We start from the raw sequence: 21,112 nt of genomic DNA, 5'->3' as shown, positions 1-21,112 counted from the left end.
TGGATAAATTTCCCCTTCCACATTTTGTTCCTATTTGGAAACTATATTTTCAATGGTGGGCAGCAAATTGCTTCGAGCAACAAGACTTTAAAGGCAACTCTTTTTAACCTTTTGTTGTTGGAACCGTTCGATTGTTTCAATAATAGGCCCTTCAACAAAACTAGCATGAAGTGAACATTCATTTAACTCATTTGAGATATCGCCGAAAACCCGGAGCAAACAGGGATCCTTAACAAGGATTCACAATCTGAGAAACGTTACTGACAGTAACGCTTCTCATTGTTGTTCTCTTATCCAGGGCGAATAGGAATCTAACTGACAGGAAAGCTTCTCAAATCAAACTGTTGTGCATGTCGGCTTTGAGACCATCAAGAGGGGCACCGGTTTTGTGACAAGTTGTTTTCTGTGCGGCTATTTAAAAACCTTTCGTTTGAAAATTTCTCAACGATTTATTTATCTTAGTGTGTTACTTGCAAGTCCATGTTAAACTACTTTGTTTAAGTAAATAATGTTCATAACTTGGTTCATCTACCATTGACAAATTTTGATTGTCCGATGTAGTGTACACAAAGGTTGCCGGAAGAGTTTGCCCCGCCCCTTCTTATTATTCTAACAAAAAATCCCTTTATTTTAGGAAGCACGCCACCACTCGTCCAAACTACACAAGGTGTTATTTTGTCATGTATGGATAGAATTACGTATGGGTTACCATTTTGTATGTACATGTACATCCTGTAGTGTGTGTGTGTTTGATACGTGCAAAAGGCTCAGTGGCGTTGAACAACCATCAACACCGGCCGACTGGAGTGGTAGTGAAATAAACTTTTCAACATGGCAAGAATAAACTCCGTCGTGCTGAATCTTATACTGCCCGTCATCTTGGCAGTCATATTATTCCGCTCCACGGCCCTGACATCGCTCAGGGATGGCATGAAACCGTATTTTGTTCACGATCCCAACGGGGCCCGTTCCGAAAACACAACGGTCGCTGCGAGCCAGATTGCCGAGGCCCTGGACACTATTTTCAGCGGACGTTTTCTGCTGTCATTGGGGCTGAGCGTTGCCCTGGTGTACTCCTCGGTCTACATCTACCAACTGTTGTTCTACCCGCTCGAGTTGACCAGAAGCGAGGGAGACGTGGGGTACATTCTGGACCACAGAGGAGGCAAGAGCAAGCAAGATGTTGCCAACGAGATGCGACAGAGAAGACGGCTTGGGAATCTTCCCCCTGTCTATCCGAATGGATGGTTCTCGCTGTTCAGATCTCATCAAGTTCAGAAAGAACCGCGATATGTCAGTGCTCTTGGTAAGTGATGTCCCACCCCTTTCATTGCATTCATGCTCTATTTATGTGATTTGTGCTTAAATACAAAGTCTGGGGAAAGTTTCCGTATGGCGCCACCACTTTTTCATTCGAAATAAAATAATATAGTATCTAATTTACCTGATTGATATATCCCTTTTTGTAAAAATGAGTGAAAAGGTGGTGGCGCCATACGGAAAGTTATCCAAAGTCTGCGCCTATGTTGTGCACTCCTCCAGTTTGTTTTCCCTTTTCTGATTTTGTGTAAACTTCTAATCAGAAACAGATGTGAGTGAACAAGTGATGCAATACTACTTTTTTCACAAACTTTCTTTTGGCAAAATGATTATCTCATTTAAAAACCTTTGAGTAAAATAAGAACTTATCAATCATAATGCAGGGACACTGACCTAACTAAGGCTTCTAACTAAGCTCACCTTGTTTGGCTGTTAAGCTATTTTAACATACATCAATAAATGAATGAGAGTCATCATTCATAAGGAGGGATAAGGAAGTTAAGATACACCTAGCCCAGGGTGGAACTTGGACTCCTCCGCCATAGACCTTAACGCAAATCCCACCTGCCTGATTTTTCTCAATTGTCGAAAGGCATTGTGTGGGAACCATTTTGCATCCTACTACCAGGGCTAAGGAACACCCCACCTTGCATGTAGAATAAAGCTGTAGGCCTGTATCAGGGGTTTCCCTTAGTAGGTAAAGTCCAAGTAACCAAGCAATATCTCCAGGGAGTCCATACTGCAGTATGGACTCCCTTACTTACTTATAACTTACTTACTTACTTACGATTGACGGGAGAAATTGTTTAGGCTTATGCCTTTGTGACCCCATATCCTATCATTGATTCCTTCCAATGCTTACCCCTTCCAATAGGCATCGAGCTCTGTCCTGAATGTTGAATACTCTTTTGGCATTATACTACTTTGTGTGGGAGACTGTTCCAATCATTAATGATTCACTGTGAAAAGAAGTTCCTTCTGCACCCAATGTTTTTGTTGAGAGTAGGCGTTTACAACTTAAAAGAGTGGCCCCTCGTACTGGTGTTTCTAGCTGTATTAAAGAATTTCTTGCAGTCGACTTTTTCCAATCCTTTGAGCTGCTAAAGGTTTCGATAAGGTCACCTCTCAGTCATCTTTGTTCTAGTGTGTATAAGTTCAGGGCTTGAAGTCTATCTGTGATGGGGAGGCTTTCCAACTGTGGCACCAACTTGGTAGCTCTCCTCTGTACTTTTTCTAAAACTTGTTTGGGATAACTTTCCGCATGGCGCCACCACTTTTTCTCTTATTTTTACAAAAAGGGATATATCAATCAGGTAAATTAGATACTCTATTATTTTATTTCGAATGCAAAAGTGGTGGCGCCATATGGAAACTTTTCCCTTGTTTGTCCTTCTTTAAAGCCATTGGACCCTTTCGGTAAACAGTATTGTCCTGTTTGTCCAAGGCCCACACTTCTTGTATCACAACTTCTATATAAAATAACAAACCTGTGAAAACTTAGGCTCAATCGGATGTCGGAGTCGGGAGAAAATAGCGGGAAAACCCACCCTTGTATCCGCACGTTTCGCCGTGTCATGACATGTGTTTAAAATAAATCCGTAATTCTCGATATCGAGAATTGATATTGTTTTACTGTTTTCTCAAAAAGTAAAGCATTTCATGGAATAATATTTCAAGAGAAGTCTTTCACCACTACCTTCTGTAAACCCTGTAAGTTATTTGTAAATCTGTGAACTTTTTTTTTTCTGTACCGAAAGGGTCTCCAGGCTTGAACACAATACTCCAAATGTGGCCTTATGTAGGTTTTGTACAGAATTTAAAAGCTGTCGACGTCTATTGTACTTAAAAGATCTTCTCACGACTCGAAGGCTGTTCATACCCTTTAGTACACTGGTTACTTCTTGGTAACTTTGTCAATCACCTCGCAGAACAGAAAAAAAATAAGGGGTTCAAAGGAAATGATTAAGCCAAGTGTTATAGCGGAAATAAGCATGAACATGGCCTTGACAAGAATTAGGGAAAAACATAAAATGTAAGCCTTGCAGGCCAAGTAAAATTGGTAAAAGAAATGACATACATGTAGGCCTACTTTAAAGGATTCAGGTACTTTTTAAAAATGTCCACAGATTTACATTAAACTTACAGGGTTGGAAGATAATGATAGTGGAAAGCTTCCTTTCAAATATTACTAACTGAGGTTGTGTAGTTTTTGAGAAATGAGTAAAACAAGTCACAAAATAATTTTCTCTTAAAAGACCAAATTATTTTAGCATGTAAAATCCCCTTTAAAACCAGTTATACCAAAACCATAGCATAACTGGTTAATACGTTTTTACATGTTAAAACTGCGACGAAAAGTATTACCTTTACTCATTTCTCAAAAACTACAGCACCTCAGTAAGTAAAATTTCAAGGGAAGCTTTCTACTATCATAGTCTTCAAACTGGGTAAGTTTAATGCAAATTGTGTTTTTTGTTAGGAAAAAGTACATTATACCCTTTAAAACTAATAAACAAAATATAGTTTGTATATTAAATAGAATTTATAAAGTATTTTTTTTATACAAATTGCTCACAGCTACAGTTGACTTAAAGACCTGTCCGCCCTCCATCCTTCTCAGAGTAGCAAAGTCAGTCAATGACTTTGGATTCTCAAATCAAGAACTTTACTTGACCATGTCACAGTTAAAACAACACTTTGTAAAATTAATTAAAATTAATATTTAGCAGGAAAATCAGCACACAGCATCAGCATCAAGTTGTGTTTGCTCAAAACCAACTTGTTCTTCAAACCGTTACGTAGATTGTGTTTTACAAAGGTTGAATGATTTCAGAATCGGATCTGAAGTATTTATTTTCCAATATTAAAACCTGACAAGTGTAAAAGTGCTGGTATAAAATTAGCTAACATGTACTGATACCTGCTTAATATTATGTGACTGTTTCCTGGAGCAATCATTTCCTACTCGGACTGTATTTTGTTTTAGTAACCCGTACAATTGATTAGTCTGCATAAATTATGACAAACCTTGCTGACTTTTGTGTGATAATAGCATGGAAGTTTCACAGTCCACAACAGTAGAGGCCTTGGCCTACATCAGACCAGTTTCAATTTCAAAGCACTGCTTAGTGTGAAATTGTGTGGTTTAAAACAAATTGTGCAAGTTCATCCCAAAACAAGGCTGAAATCCAACCTTGTAAGGGGCTACAAGAAGAAAACTTTTGACCTGAAAGTAGATAGAGGAGTCAGTCTCTAGATTGTAGGGTGGAGGGAAACATGCACCAGGCAAGGAGTTCCAAAGAGATACAATATGTGGAATAAAGCTGTTGGAATATCTCTTTGTTCTCCATTTCAGCAAAGCAAGAGTAGGCTATAGACTGTGCAAGTCTCGCGCGCACCGGAGCGAGAAAACAACTGAAGAACTTAATTTTTTTATGAATCAAATCTTTGCTTTAATTTATTCTTAATGCCGAATTTGAACAACATAAATACCCAAAAGAGCTTGTTTAAATTAGTTTTAGCTCTTTAAACAAATACACAATTATCGGTTAAAGTCTATGTATAGACAAAAGTAAAACTCTGGGACAAGGATGTTTGTTTGATCTTAAATGTTTTGAAACCCCTTTTGTAAATCTACGCCCGAATGTGAAACTACTGAAAGCTGGTTTATACGCGGACGCAAGATGGTCGCAATGGCGTTAGATAAACGCGTGACGCATTTTAAAGAGGAAGCCGACGCCTAAGCGACCAATGAAAAGGCTTTCCACCCGGCGCGATCAAAATAAGCGTCTGCGTAAGTTTCGTGATCGGAGATGGGCACAAATTCTAAATTTTTTACAAGTAACCTGACCTGAGGTTTTTCTTTGTTATTATGTTGACTTTATTTTTACTTTTATATATGTTGTAAATTAGTATTACATTTTTAACAACATATGTCATTTTTATGGTCAAAACTATATTAAACTAAAGTAATGGACGAAAAAAAATCTCAACGTAAAACTCCACAAGGTTGGGACCACAATGGTTCCGGAAGTTCAAATCTGCGCAAGACTTGCACAGTCTATTGCAGGCCATGAATTTTGTTCGTGAAGTGGCACCGCAATGTGCCTCTGCCAGTAAGGGGCACTATGAGGAAAATTTGGAACTTTGGGCACCATAGCAAAAGTAGGGCACCATGGCAATTGCTGTGGGTGTTTTGTGTGTTATTTTGAGACCTGGTGACTGGTGTACAATAAGTTAATATCAGATTTGTATTACGTGCATATTTCAGTGTACGTTTTACTAAATCAAACAAGCATGTGACAGCCTGTGAAGGTTTATCTCACTGTATTGCTTCGAAAGTCTGAAGTCCTACTTGGCTTTGTTGTTCATTACGTCAGTACAGAATACTTATTTTTTTTTTTTTAGTATATTGTTAAACTCAGCACGCACTGTTGAAGAGTTTACATTCAAAGATTTGTATGAATGAGTTTGCTTAGAAAAGATTGATAGAAGTGCCAAAAACCGATCATTATTTTTTTCACAAGGTCAAGAGTTAGGGGAGCTTTTAGTGAAATTGAGAAAATTTCAATTCACATTTTATTCAAATCTTTTGTCAGTGCAGGTTTAAATGCCACTACAGGCAGTGCTAGTGTGACTGGGTGCAATAGTACCCCTACAATTACAAGTCATTACATTCCACAAATGTAGAAAATACAGATTAGGTTATGAGACGTAAAGGCAGTGGACACTATTGGTAATTGTCAAAGACTAGCCTTCACAGATGGTGTATCTCAACACATGAATAAAATAACAAACCTGTGAAAATTTGAGCTCAATCGGTCATCGAAGTTGCGAGATAATGATGAAAGAAAAATAACCCTTGTCACACGAAGTTGTGTGCGTTTAGATGGTTGATTTCGAGACCTCAAGTTCTAAACCTGAGGTCTCGAAATCAAATTCGTGGAAAATTACTTCTTTCTCGAAAACTATGGCACTTCAGAGGGAGCAGTTTCTCACAATGTTTTATGCCATCAACCTCTCCCCATTACTCGTCACCAATAAAGGTTTTTTGCCAATTAGTTATTTTGAGTAATTACCAATATTGTCCACTGCCTTTAAGTGGAGATACAATGGGAAGGAAACTGAAACAAACTTCTGATCCTACTGTACCTCCTTCGAGACAACTTACTGCATTGGCTTGACCTTCATCATGGTAACCATGTCTGTACCGCCAGTGTCATCTTTCATTGGGTTGAATCTGAATTATATAGTCGACAAAGCATCCAAACTGAAACACCACACCAACTTTTTAAATCAGACAAGTCATTTCAGTTTCAGGCGTGGGAGGGTAACCCCAAACGGGGAAAACCCACGCAGTCTTGTAGGGACCTGAAAGCGCTAATAATCCGATCTGTAAGAATCCAGTCCAGGAGTTGAACATTAGTACTATTGAACATACTTTAAAGGTGGAAGAAGGCAATTTAGACATGTATTTTAGTTTCTTTTAGATGTGGGTGGATGATCTCTTAATAGGGAGAACCCACGCAGTCAGGTAGCTGGACTGAAAACCCAATCCACTATGCAAGAATCCTGTCCAGCAATCAGACTGGGGAAACAAAAGACAGGAAAGAAACCAATGAGCCAAGCTGACTATCACTGATCATTCTTACTGTGTTGAACAAAAACCAGACGTTATTTGCCCCATCCTCGTGCTTTGAATACAATAAACATAAGATGTTGACTGTACTCTCATTAACTTTTAAACTATTTAGCTTTTGTCTCCAGATTTTCAAAGGGCATTTTGTAATAAATGTCTTGAATGTAAAGGTCAAAAGCCTGCAAGAGGAGAAGCCCTTGTGGCTTTCAACTATGGCTTTTTTATGGTGGCTTTCTCCCTGTTTTATCTTTTTCTTTGGGGGGGGGGTGAGTCACGCAGAAGCAATACAACCGTTTCTGCCGTGTGACTAAACTGTACAAAGTTTGTAAAGTTACAAACTTTGTACTACACGTACACCAGTACAGTTCTCCTGTGAAATCTCTTTCTGACCGCTATACAAAGGTCACCCCTAATACTCTGTTGGGTTAAGGGTAAGGCAATTCTTTCCCGAGAAAGGGGCACTCACTTTTCTGGAGGGAAACTGCATTCTACTCAATTACATTTTAAGGGGCACCCTTGGCATGGAGACAATTGCCTTTATTGGCCCTTGGAAGTACACGTATCAGGCCTGCATACACACAAGTTTCCATGTGTGAGAAAACTATTCATTCATATTTTTAGCCGAATCAATGTCAGTTACCTGTTTAAATGATAATCTACAGTACACTGTACCATAACTATGTAATATCGTACAACCAGGCGATAGGTAAATTTACATGTCAGGTTAAATGTTACGTCCACTCGGTGCATAATCCTTTCAATCTGAGATTCTTATCAGAAGACTAACAAAGAATATCGATATACAAACAATGAAATTGGCATTGTGTTAGCTGTATACTACAACTCACCATTGTACAAAGAGAACTACAGTAAGAACAGGTTACATAAAGAATATTAATTTTGGTTTTTACCCATACACCGAAGTGTGTTAGCACTGTATACTCAGTACTTTCCCGAGTCCTGTGAAAAAATATCACAGGCATGTTACTCGGGTGGGATTCGAAACCCACGACCCTTGCAATTCTAGAGGAGTTTCTTACCACTAGACTACCCAGGTTGCCCGGTAGCTAGAGGCAGTTAGAATCCTATGTTTTTGCAGCGGGTACTGCAACGATTGCTCTCTTGTGAAAGTGGGTGTACAAAATATTGGTTGTGTGAACTGGTGCGTCACTTCTTTGGTGCGTCACCTCTTATATGATGGTTCAAGCACCATTTTCTTAACTTATATTAAGTAACATAAACTTAAACTGGTGCGTCACTTCTTTGGTGCGTCACCTCTTATATGATGGTTCAAGCACCATTTTCTTAACTTATATTAAGTAACATAAACTTAAACTGGTGCGTCACTTCTTTGGTGCGTCACCTCTTATATGATGGTTCAAGCACCATTTTCTTAACTTATATTAAGTAACATAAACTTAAACTGGTGCGTCACTTCTTTGGTGCGTCACCTCTTATATGATGGTTCAAGCACCATTTTCTTAACTTATATTAAGTAACATAAACTTTTGGTATTGATGATGATACATTTGTAAGTCATTCACATATATAATGTAGTTTGACATTTCACAATACCAAATCATATCACGCTGGCCATTAATATGAAGATCTTCATTATTACACAAGGTACATTTTGTACAATTTTACAACCTTGCTACAACTAAGCAAGGAAAATATTGGTTGTGTGAACTGGTGCGTCACCTCTTATATGATCGTTCAGCACCATTTTCTTAATGAGCAAAAATGGCCGTGTCACATGGTTGTGTATGCCCTCTATAGTTCTATTATATTTAACTCTATGCTTGGGCTTTATTAGAACTGCATATATGTGAATTCCATTTCGACTTGTGTACTAGGTTCTTCACAGAGGGTGTGTTTGATTAGCTTCCCTGAGTCGTCCCCTCACTCCCCTCACTCGGCCGAGCCCCTGACAAGAGCTAATCGTACGATCACTCACCCTCTCGTGGTGATGCCATGTACCTGGGGCCAGATCCCAAGTGACCCATTCCACAAGTGTAGGACACTGGGGCTTACCCGGGTGAGCCCCTGGAATGACGTCAAATCTATTCAAACTTATTGGGGGCAGACCAGGGTCGACCCAGGAAAGCTTATGGAACGCTCCCAGAGAATGCTTCAGGGCTTGCATCCTTGCTTGTTTGTGAAGACTAACACTACAGTCTACATGTAGTTGAGTGTAGTAAACATTATTGTTCCTTTGTTATAGAAAGGAAAACAAGTGTGTAATGATGACATATAATTGAGTAAAATTCAATAGCAATGGTTTTATAATGTTTAAAAAAACTTCACACTTTGATCATTGTCTGCTGGGCAAAAAAAGCTGAGTTTTAAGAAAAGCCCCCAAGCACCTAGGAATCAAATCAACACTGTGACATCACATCCTGTCTGTGTTGTGAGTTATATTTTAGGTCACAACACACACTTGACTTAAAGCCATTATACACTTTCGGTAAATAGTATTGTCCAAGTCCCACACTTCGTGTATCACAACTTATGAAATAACAAACCTGTGAAAATTTAGGCTCAATCGGTCATCGGAGTTGGTAGAAAATAACGGGAAAACCTACTGTTGTTTCCGCGCGTTTCGCCGTGTCATGACATGTGTTTAAAATAAATCTGTAATTCTCGCTAACGAGAATTTATATTGTTTTAATGTTTTCTCAAAAAGTAAAGCATTTCATGGAACAATATTTCAAGAGAAGTCTTTCACCATTACCTTCTGTAAACCCTGTAAATTATGTGTAAATCTGTGAACTTTTCTGTGAATTTTTTTTCTGTACCAAAAGTGTATAATGGCTTTAAAGATGGTTTTCTGGGACACTGGTACTTCAGTGTTGATTTCACTTTTCATTTTTATGGGTATTTGCTGGGCACCATGAAGGGCACTGGCCACTGCAAATGGTGGGGACAAAAAAACACTCAGGCCTGGAATTTCATCTTTGAAAGGGCAAGGCCATTTTTCTTTTGCAAAGGGCGCTTCCTTTGGAAATTCTTTAAGTCAATGGGAAACTTTTGAAGGGGCACCAAGTCCAGGGGCAATGGAGGCCATGCCCTCAGTAGCCTGTGTGTATTTCCAGGCCTGAACACTTGTTCAAAAATTCAAAGAGTAGGGGCTAGTCTTCTCATCAAAACACACAAGGATTAATAGTCAAATTAGTTTGAGTGCTTTTATTCAAGTTGGTCTTTGAAGGGTGTAAGCACTTTTGGTAATTACTCAAAATAATTGTCAGCATAAAACTAACTTGGTAAAAAGCAATGGAGAGCTCAGTAAAAGTAATTTTTCATGAATTTGAATTTGAAACCTCAGATTTAGAAGTTGAGGTCCCGAAATCAAGCATCTGAAAGCACACAACTTTGTGTGACAGGGGTGTTTTTTTCTTTCATTATTATCTCGCAACTTCGACAACCAATTGAGTTCAAATTTTCACAGGCTTGTTATTTTATTCATATGTTGAGATACACCAAGTGAGAAGACTGGTCTTTGACAAAAGTGTCCAGTGTCTTTAAACAGAGACCAAGCAGGCCTAATATGTCGGGGTTATAACTAAACCTTTTCACATCAGCTGTGCTTTGTACACCCACAGGCCTGTCGCCCCATCTTTGGACAAGTCTAATTTTATTCAGGGTCAAAGTTCAAAATGTGAAGTATTTTCTTCGACACAGGTCAAGAGTTGGTTGTGTTCCGTGGCGAGGATGACGGCCAAGCCTACATTGTTGATGCCTACTGCCCTCACCTTGGCGCTAACCTTGGGGTCGGAGGTCAAGTCCGCGGTAACTGTATAGAGTGTCCGTTCCACGGCTGGACCTTCAGAGGAGAAGATGGCAAGTGTGTCAAGATTCCATACGCACAGAAAGGTGAGAGATTTCATAGATACTTTCTTTTAGTTTAAACTCATAATAGACCATGTTTAATAACCCTGTTTTGCTATGAAAGTCGCCATCTAGTAGGGCAAACCGTATGCGCGTCCAAACGCGTATATCAATGAAGCACGCAGCATGTGCTGAGATATTTGAACAGTGACGTCATATTCAATATGGTCTATTACTCGGGGCAGACATGAACCAAACTTTATAGAGCTGCTTAAGCCATAAAAAAAGTAGCTTAGTTTTATTATACTTGTGGTCCTTGAGTATTACTGCAACAATAATGCATCTCCTATCGATTCCAGTTCCTGACTTTGCAAAGATTAAATCCTGGCCGTGCCTTGAGACGAACGGGGAGATCTTCGTCTGGTTCCACGCAGAGGGTGCTGAGCCGTCATGGACCCCACCGGTCATTGAAGAGATCGCTAATGGGAAGATGAAGTATCACGGCATGACCGAGCATGTGGTCAACGCCCATGTTGAGGTAAGCCATCAAAAAATAGTTGGATTTTTATTTAAAAATATTGTTTAGCCATAGGACATTGTTCTCTGTGACAGTACTGTTTTAAGATCAAGAAACATTTAATTTCTCAGTAGCCCTTTTGCAGTAAATCTCTTTTCCCCATGGAATACATCCAAGGGGAGGTCCCGGGAGTTGTTTTTTACCCCCATTTACCATGGGTCACTTCTCACACTTTCACACTGTACCAGCTTAGGTCCCTATTTCACAGAGTTTTGATTACATGTTTCAAGAATACCCCAGAGTTTTACAGCTCACCCCTACTTCAGAGTGGCTGATCCCCGAGGTATACCAATTTGCCGGGATAGATCAAGAGTAAAGCAATTCAAGTGCGAAAGGGCTGGCCAGTATTTCCCAGGGTTTCCCCTGGGGATTAGAGTAGTGTGAAAAGGGCTTGTGGGAACTTGCCACCCATATAAGGTTTTACTCAAAGTCTGGGGCCAATTTCATAGAGCTGCTTCAGCAAAAAAATTGCTTTAAAGCACGAAAATAGCTCGCTTATTTTACACATGTTACTGGCAAAATTTCCTGCCATATACATTGCTTATGACTAGTATTATGCTGTTGTTTACTTAGCATTACAATGGAGTGGAGTCTTGGCCGGTAATCTGATTTTACTAAGCAATGAATTTTTTGCTTAAGCAAATTTTTGTGCTTAAGCAGCTCTATGAAATTGGGCCCTGGTCTGATGCTAAGATTGGGTGACTATGGAGTAGTGCAGTACCAAATCCATCAAATGCAGAACATGAGATGGAGTCTGGGGGGTTTGTAGTTGTAATTTGGCTGATTTTTACTGTATGTCGTTTTTCTGTAGGAGGTACCAGAGAATGGTGCAGACATTGCTCACTTGGGACATCTACACGGACCAATCATGTTCCTCGGCAGAGATCTACGTGAAATTTATAATGTGTAAGATATTCTCATATTTTTAATCATGGGTTGACAATACACAGCTAGAGCCTCCAACTTTGCCAAGAAAGTTCCCTGAAAATAAAGTATGTTCCAATCATCTGATGAACAAATTTGAAAATCTCTATGATAATGGAAACTCTGTCCCTGTATGATGCAAATGTTGGCAACTCTGCAGAATTCTAAAGATATATCCGGTTTTTCTCAGAGCCACCATGACTCAAAGAGATCTATCTATCTACATGGTATCTCCCCAAATCTTCTAATGTTTTTAAATCTATCTCTGTTGTTACAGGTTCTGGTCATTTGCTAAGCATGAATGGGTCGGGAATTGGGACATCAGTCCCGATGAGAAACACACAGGTACCCTGTCCCTCAAGCATAGGTGTACCATCTTTGGCATTCCACTCCCGTTGATGACGGTGTCTGCAGAAGCTATCCAGGTGGGATAATCTTTCAATTCTTTCCAGCCCGTCCTACCTACCCATCTGAATTACTCCTCACACACCCCTTCCTCTCCTATGCTCTTTTGCTGTTACAAATGTGCTATGGGTGGCTATTGCCTAAGGCACTCCCTTGTGATTGCAAGTCCTGCCGTTGACTTCACCAAACTCTTCCTTACTTAGGATCAATCTTCGGACTAAGGACGAGTCAGGTTTCGTATCCATAGACATCTTAAAAGACTTATTGAGCCCATCTGTACCGAATAGACTCATTGCTTATCAAACATCAGGGTAGGGTAAAAATAACCTTAAAATAATAATAACTTGTATTTCCCCCTATCACATCAAGGTTGGTCCTGGTCTGGTGCACCTCTTCATCAGGCATTGGTTGTTTGGGGAAGCAGTCTTGGTGCACGCCATCACTCCCATTGAGCCCTTGAAGCAGAAACTGACCCACTGCTGCTGGAGCCGAACCTTCCCACGCTTTGCTGCTAAGCTGATTCTCTTCTCGGAGTGCCTACAGGTATTTTATGAAGTCATTACATGTATGGCTAATTGAAGGAATTAACATGCTTAGCAAAAAAATAATTTCGGAGGCAGGCGCAAATAATCTGAATCAAGACATTGGATAAGTAACAAGTTCCTGTAACCTTGTTGAGACTTTGTACGTTTTAAAACCGATAGAATTTTTTGAAAGAATTGGCAGGGAGATTTTGAGACATCAGGAATGCAACTTCTTATAACCAAACATGGCAGTCTTACATAGCCTGACGTTTCTACCCTAGCAGAGTCTTTCTTGAAGGGTCGAAACGCCGGGTCATTAAAGTCACCTGGAAAAATAATTTTTATTTTTTCAAACATTTGAGTATATGTTTAGTAACAATAAAACAATTTTTTTAGTAATTGTTTGTCATGATTTATATGTTTAAAAAATAGATAAAGTTGTTTGGGGGTTGACTCCGCCTACCCCTTTTGTGACGTCAATCGAGGCAGACTTTGCCTTGATGCATAGAGTAAACACACATGCAAAGTACGTGCAAGTCCAAGTCTTGAGTTCGTACGTTTCGAAACAAGTTTTTTTTCTTGCATTTTTCCGGCAATGCGGACCAAGTGTAGTGTAAGATTGGGTCAGTCTGCATGGCCAATCAGACTCACGAGAGCAATAGTGCCTAGTGGTCCGGTCCGACGTCTTTTTCAGCGCTGTGCAGCATTTTCTCTATTCCACTCATCAAAACACATATATTAGTGACAAAAGCTTTATTTTGACAAAATACCACTTCCAGGTGACTTCAACTATTTTTTGCACATATATTAAAGCTTACTCCCTTGTGCTCAATAAGATGTTCCTACTTGTGGCCGAGGACTTTATATCATGCCTTGCGAACCTTTTCATGGAATAAAATAAAAGTACTTCAAAAAGAGTTATATTATATCTTTGTATTTTTTTTCTTTTTTCTTTTCTTCACAAGGTGGAGCGTGACATGATGGTGTGGAACCACAAGACCTACATGTCCAAGCCTGTCCTTGTTAAAGAAGACTCCTTAATCTCCAAGCACCGTCGTTGGTACTCCCAGTTCTACAGCGAGAACAGCCCCAAGTATTACGAGAGAAAGGTTGAGCTTAGCTGGTGAGATGGGAGGGTGTCTGGATGCGGTCATAATCCATTGATGTGAGTTGTTGGAAGTTCGAGGAGTTCTCTTTTAATTCTGAGAATCGTTATAATAAATTCCAAAATAATATAAACTTATATATTTAATGGGAAGAAAGTTAATTGTTTTGGTGTACCGTAATTTTCGAATTATAAACCGCGCGGATTATAAACCGCACTTCCTCAAAATATACAAAAAAATATTTAGGTGTTGGCGTATATGCCGCGCGGCGTATAAACCGCAACCAAAATAAAAAAAACAAACATGAAAAAACTAACCTCAAAACACGGGAGTGAAGTACGCAAACCTGCCGCGTTACGGGTGATTTTTTTATCTCACACTATCAGTCCTGAGTTGTACTTTTTTTCCATCAACAACCCTTTTCAAGAATTTGCGATTTGATGATCGGTTGTGTTGACCATGTTTTGTGAACTTCTTTAGGAACAAACTGTCCGTGAATCAAAGATCGGTCGACAACGCACACCGAGAAATAGTTGAACTTTGCCCCGCATCGCATCGCCCTCTTTAGACAAAAGTTGTCCACGTTTGATTAGACTGGGCCCCGAGCCTCGAAGCGTGGGTCAGACGTTCAAGCTATTTGTTGTACAATGGGCAGCCGCTCTACTCGATCCGTCCGAAGTCTAGCCAAGATTTTATGAATGGAACTATCACCAGCCAATCAACAAAGGCCAATCATCAAACGGCCAATCACCGCATGCGTACACACAAAGGGGCCGTGCTTGTTTGCGGCCTTCTTTGTGGCGATGTGCAGTGACAGGCGGGCGGCACATCATTCAGTCTTGTATAGTTGCCGCAATGTGGGAGTTGCGTCGTAATTGCGTAGAAATGTATTGAAGTTTACACTATTGATCATAATTGAAATGATCTATTATAGGATAGTATTCTTTTTGTAAGCTGGCAGCACCCCCTTTGCGGGACCACATTATTGTTTGTGTTGGATAATTATTGATGAAAGTTACAACTGAAAATACGTTTATTATTGTGATACTGAAAAAAAAACAATAACAGTTTTAAAAATTGAAAAAAAAGTTAAAGTTTTAAAAGTTAAATCCTACTTTATTTGTAGGTAAGTGAGATCGTGTTGCAATAAAAATGAACTTCAGACAGTGCGTTGACTATCGTTTCAACATAGGATTCGTCTGCAGAAGCAGTGATAAAGATTTATATCCAAGGAATCCTTTGCCTTCCGTTTGGTTTAAATAGAAAATAGACAAACCAAAACCAAACAGTCCTTTTCAGGGCTACATGTACCACAACACAAACGAGAGTTGTCTATGACTTTTGTTTCTGTTTACAATGTATAAAGGAACATTTTTTAAACATGTAAACAGCTCCTAAAAAATTCCTTTATAAAATATAAACGAAATAATAATGGGGACGGCTAAAGTTGTTCCCTCACTTTTATTGTATAGCGGTTAAAACAAAATACGCTACCTTATTGTTTGCGTAATCATAAGGACAGGGGATTCACTTTTATTAAACATCGGAGTAGACAGGAAATAAGGTTGAAATGGGTCTTTCAATAAGGGAATTAAAGAAATGTGGTTGTTTCTCCCTCCCTTTTATTGTAGTCCCACAACGAGGATCCATAACAGATACTGCAACGACGGACGGGCGGACGGACGTAGCGTGTGTGTAGTAATGTATCCTGCAGCGTGCACATTAAGCACATGTACACATGCGAGTTCGTAAAGCTAGCAATCTGTTAATTGCGCTGCTCAATCTCGAAATTGCACAATAGATTTTGGGGGCACCGTATTGAGCGATGATCGCCGACGGGTTCGGTACGCCATCATATTTGCGCCGCCTGGAAATAAAACTCCCAATGTTACTGGACTCAACAATCAGGGCGGTTTGAAAACGTTTTGTTTGACCCCCGGCGTGGCATAGTTCTTTGCGTACGTCCATTCACCATTCTGCTGTTGCGGTGTGCGTGGTTGAGCTGAAGAAACCGCTGGCTGACACGAGTGTAGCCTGGATGTCTGTCGTCAGTATATAAAGATCGTGGGATAAATAGACAGGGGACGAGTCTATTTCGCTGAGACACGAGTATAGCTTGAATGTCTGACGTCAGCATGTAGATATCGCTAGGATAAATAGACGGGCACCAGTTTAGTCTAGCCCGAGTTGCGCTGAGAGGGGGAGCTGAGGGCGGTTGATAAACGTTTTACAAAGGAAACACGGAATACAATTGTGGTGGGATTTTCAACAGGATTTTGTCATCACACAGGCAGGTTTTTGTTCTCGTTGAAGAAAAAAACGTTATTATTAGAATAGTTTACGAACGATCTTTCTTTTAAAAATGCCGTTTTTTCTCTTAAATATGTATACGTCGGCTTACAAGCCGCCCGGAGAATAAACCGCAGGAGTTCAAAAAAGTGTCAAAAACAACATATAAACCGCGGTTTATAACCCGAAAATTACGGTAAATTTGTATTAAATGTGAGTTGTTGGGATTCCAAGGAGTCCTTGATTAATTCTGAGAAACAAATACCTTAATAATATAAACTTTCAAAGATAATTTATTGTTATTGTGTAAATTTGAAGGAAAAAAAACAACATTTGGTTTATATTTTTGTGTTAATGGTTTTAAGTATGTAGAAATATTCCAATTTGTGAATGATGTTTTAATTAGTGAGCAGCTTATGTACCAAATGCAGGCCGATGCTTAAAACAAATGGAATGTTAAGTCAAAGAAAGTGTTAAAGATTTTCCACATTCTCCACCTTAGCCTTGCCAATGCAAAGATTAGTTTCCCACCCGAGAACTGACAAAAGTCATTGTTACTTAATAATACTCTCTGAATGATGACAGTCAATTTGTTGGTTTCTTCAGCACAAAGTCATTTTCTTAATGTTAGAATCTTGTAAACCTCAACCACCGTGTTAAACAAATCTAGGGCAGTTTTTTGTGTGTTGACTTTCTATGACCAAAAAACTAATTTTTATTTTCTTATAATTTACTTGCAATGTAGCTATGCAAGACAAGCATCACAAATTAGTTTGCATATTTAAAGCAGAGTGGAAAATGTAGTAAAATATTTGTCTACGCATTACATGTATCTTGAATCACTTAATCATGGAAAGTAAGATTTGAAACTTTTTTGTATTAATCAAGGAAAGTTGTATATTTTAATCATGCAAATGCCAGATGAGGCACGTTCTGCTCCCATTCACTTTGCATAAGTGTCCTGGGTGGATTTCACAACGAGTTAAGACTAGTCTTATCCTTACTTAGGGTGAGTTACTCGTCCTAACTTACGATGGGTTCAATGCATCCTAACGTTTTTGGATACGGAACTGAGCTCGTCCCAAGTCCTAAGATTAATCCTAAGTTAGGAAGAGTCTGGTGAAACCGACGGCAGGGGTAGATTTCACAAAGAGTTAAGACTAGTCTTATCTCACTCGCCCTAACTTAGGATGGGTTCAATGCATTCTAACGTCTTTGGATACGGAACTGAACTCAACCCAAGTCCTAAGATTAATCCTAAGTTAGGAAGAGTCTGGTGAAACCGACGGCAGGGGTAGATTTCACAAAGAGTTAAGACTAGTCTTATCTCAAGTTAGGGCGAGTTACTCGTCCTAACTTAGGATGGGTTCAATGCGTCCTAACGTCTTTGGATACGGAACTGAACTCAACCCAAGTCCTAAGATTAATCCTAAGTTAGGAAGAGTCTGGTGAAACCGACGGCAGGGGTAGATTTCACAAAGAGTTAAGACTAGTCTTATCTCAAGTTAGGGCGAGTTACTCGTCCTAACTTAGGATGGGTTCAATGCGTCCTAACGTCTTTGGATATGGAACTGAACTCAACCCAAGTCCTAAGATTAATCCTAAGTTAGGAAGAGTCTGGTGAAACCGACGGCAGGGGTAGATTTCACAAAGAGTTAAGACTAGTCTTATCTCAAGTTAGGGCGAGTTACTCGTCCTAACTTAGGATGGGTTCAATGCGTCCTAACGTCTTTGGATACGGAACTGAACTCAACCCAAGTCCTAAGATTAATCCTAAGTTAGGAAGAGTCTGGTGAAACCGACGGCAGGGGTAGATTTCACAAAGAGTTAAGACTAGTCTTATCTCAAGTTAGGGCGAGTTACTCGTCCTAACTTAGGATGGGTTCAATGCGTCCTAACGTCTTTGGATACGGAACTGAACTCAACCCAAGTCCTAAGATTAATCCTAAGTTAGGAAGAGTCTGGTGAAACCGACGGCAGGGGTAGATTTCACAAAGAGTTAAGACTAGTCTTATCTCAAGTTAGGGTGAGTTACTCGTCCTAACTTAGGATGGGTTCAATGCGTCCTAACGTCTTTGGATACGGAACTGAACTCAACCCCAGTCCTAAGATTAATCCTAAGTTAGGAAGAGTCTGGTGAAATCGACGGCAGGGGTGGATTTCACAAAGAGTTAAGACTAGTCTTATCTCGAGTTAGGACGACTTACTTAGGACTAACTTAGTACTAGCAATAGGTTTTAAGTATCTCCTCCTAACTCTTTGTGAAATCGACCCCTGGTCATTTGGCCAAGAACATGACATGTCTGTCCCAATTCTTCTGTGGGCCAGCAGTCCTCAATCCTCCGCAAACAAATAACTTTCTGATGAGGATTTTGGTGGATAGCTGGCTTTTCTAGGATTGAGGGGAGTATGATTTTTTTCTGAATTTACACCTTATGTAGTTCTCATGTTTGAAAACCTATACATCATAAGAATGTTTTGGGGTTTTGAACTATAATATTTATAGACGGAAACATTTCTCAGGTACCAAAACCAATTCTAGTGAAATCATGCTTTCTAAGTAGTAGTTTGGACTTGAATTATTCAGTTTTTAATCTCATCTTGGTTTAAAAATTATTTTATATGCTGAGCAACTAACACTCAGCCCAATGTGAACACCAATAAAAACAAAATCAAAGTAAGACCAAGTAAGCTGTTTACATCCTTCCTCGTCAATTTCTGCTCATGGACCAAATTTCATTTTGAAAAAAAGAAAAAACAAAGTTAGTGCTTTTAAGAATTTAGAGAGCAAACCACAAGTACTAAGTTTAAAGCCATTATACACTTTCGGTAAACAGTATTGTCCGAGTCCCACACTTCGTGTATCACAACTTATATATAAAATAACAAACCTGTGAAAATTTAGGCTCAATCGGTCATCGGAGTCGGGAGAAAATAACGGGAAAACCCACTATTGTTTCCGCGCTTTTCGACGTGTCATGACATGTGTTTAAAATAAATCCGTAATTCTCGCCAACGAGAATTTATATTGTTTTACTGTTTGCTCAAAAAGTAAAGCATTTCATGGACTAATATTTCAAGAGAAGTCTTTCACCATTACCTTCTGTAAACCCTGTCAATTATTTGTAAATCTGTGAACTTTTATATTTTTTTTTGTACCGAAAGGGTCCAATGGCTTTAATACTTATTGGGCTATTTGTGTGTTTTGTTATCCTGACTAAGCAGCTAATATTATGGAAATAATTACATAATGAAAAATAACTGTAAAAATAATGTGTGAACAATATTAAAGAAGTTTATTTTTAGTTGATAATTCAGTGATTAAGAATGAAATACAATTACCAATGCAATTTGAAAGAGTACTATAAATGTCGACACACACTCAAAAAGGCCTATTCTATACAGACTAAAATCATGGAAGTTTCTCTGGGAGTAGGTATTTGTGACAGGTTTTTGTTTATTATGTGCACTTACAAGTTCGAAGTTAAATGTGCTTTGTTAGTTAAGGTTTTTTAAATTTGCTTGCTGAGTTCTAAATTTAGTGTCATTCTTTGAGTGTTGGACCTGTAGCATACAGTTATGGTTTTTAAGTGAATATTACGGTAAATTAACGTAGTAATCACACAATTTCTTTCTCCAGGCTGTCTTAAAGGCAGTGGACACTATTGGTAATAACTCAAAATAGTTATTTGCATAAAACCTCACTTGGTAACTAGTAATGGGAAGAGGATGATAGTATAAAACATTGTGAGAAACAGCTCCCTCTGAAGTGACCTAGTTTTCGAGAAAGAAGTAATTTTCCAAGAATTTGATTTTGAGACCTCAGATTAAGAACTTGAGGTCTCGAAATCAAGCATCTGAAAGCACACAACTTCGTGTGACAAGGGTATTTTTTTCTTTCATTATTATCTCGCAACTTTCGACGACCAATTGAGCTGAAATTTTCACAGGTTGGTTATTTTACGCTTAGGTTGAGATACACCAAGTGAGAAGACTGGTCTTTGACAATTACCAATTGCGTCTAGTGTCTTTAACACACTGTATGTATGATTTGTGAATAAAAGATTTATTTTAGTTGTTAGGATAAGTTTGTATTATTAACAATCAATAAACAATATTCTCTGTAAAATAATCATGTAATTGGTAGAGAAATGGATTGAAAAATTATACCATGTCATAAAAAGTATTTGTTGTCTTAGTCTGATTATTTTTGGTTTTATTTTTATATATATTTTTTTTTTAAAGGCACTGGACACCTTTGGTAATTGTCAAAGACCAGTCTTCCCACTTGGTGTATCTCAACATAACCTGTGAAAATTTGAGCTGAATTGGTCATCGAAGTTGCGAGAACATAATGAAAGAAAAAATGCCCTTGTCACACAAAGTTGTGTGCTTTCAGATGCTTGATTTCGAGACCTCAAAATCTAATTGTGAGGTCTCAAAATCAAATTCGTGGGAAATTACTTCTTTCTCAAACACTATGTTAATTCAGAGGGAGCCG

General features: G+C 39.0%; 1 protein-coding gene across 1 annotated transcript; it reads left to right on the top strand.

The window, feature by feature from the left end:
- The first annotated feature begins 743 nt into the window (after positions 1 to 743).
- Positions 744 to 20,797, top strand: LOC139946399 (cholesterol 7-desaturase nvd-like). Its single transcript, XM_071944048.1, has 7 exons — positions 744 to 1,306; positions 10,640 to 10,831; positions 11,146 to 11,324; positions 12,175 to 12,269; positions 12,565 to 12,712; positions 13,062 to 13,235; positions 14,182 to 20,797. Exons 1-7 carry the CDS (start codon positions 832 to 834, stop codon positions 14,341 to 14,343), a joined length of 1,425 nt encoding a protein of 474 aa, XP_071800149.1. The 5' UTR covers positions 744 to 831; the 3' UTR covers positions 14,344 to 20,797.
- Positions 20,798 to 21,112: the final 315 nt, after the last annotated feature.

The sequence above is a fragment of the Asterias amurensis genome, chromosome 1, assembly GCF_032118995.1.
Source record: "Asterias amurensis chromosome 1, ASM3211899v1".
Classification (NCBI taxonomy): Eukaryota; Metazoa; Echinodermata; class Asteroidea; order Forcipulatida; family Asteriidae; genus Asterias; species Asterias amurensis.
Note: the sequence above shows the minus strand (reverse complement) of the source record. Positions and strands in the feature narration are given on the sequence as shown.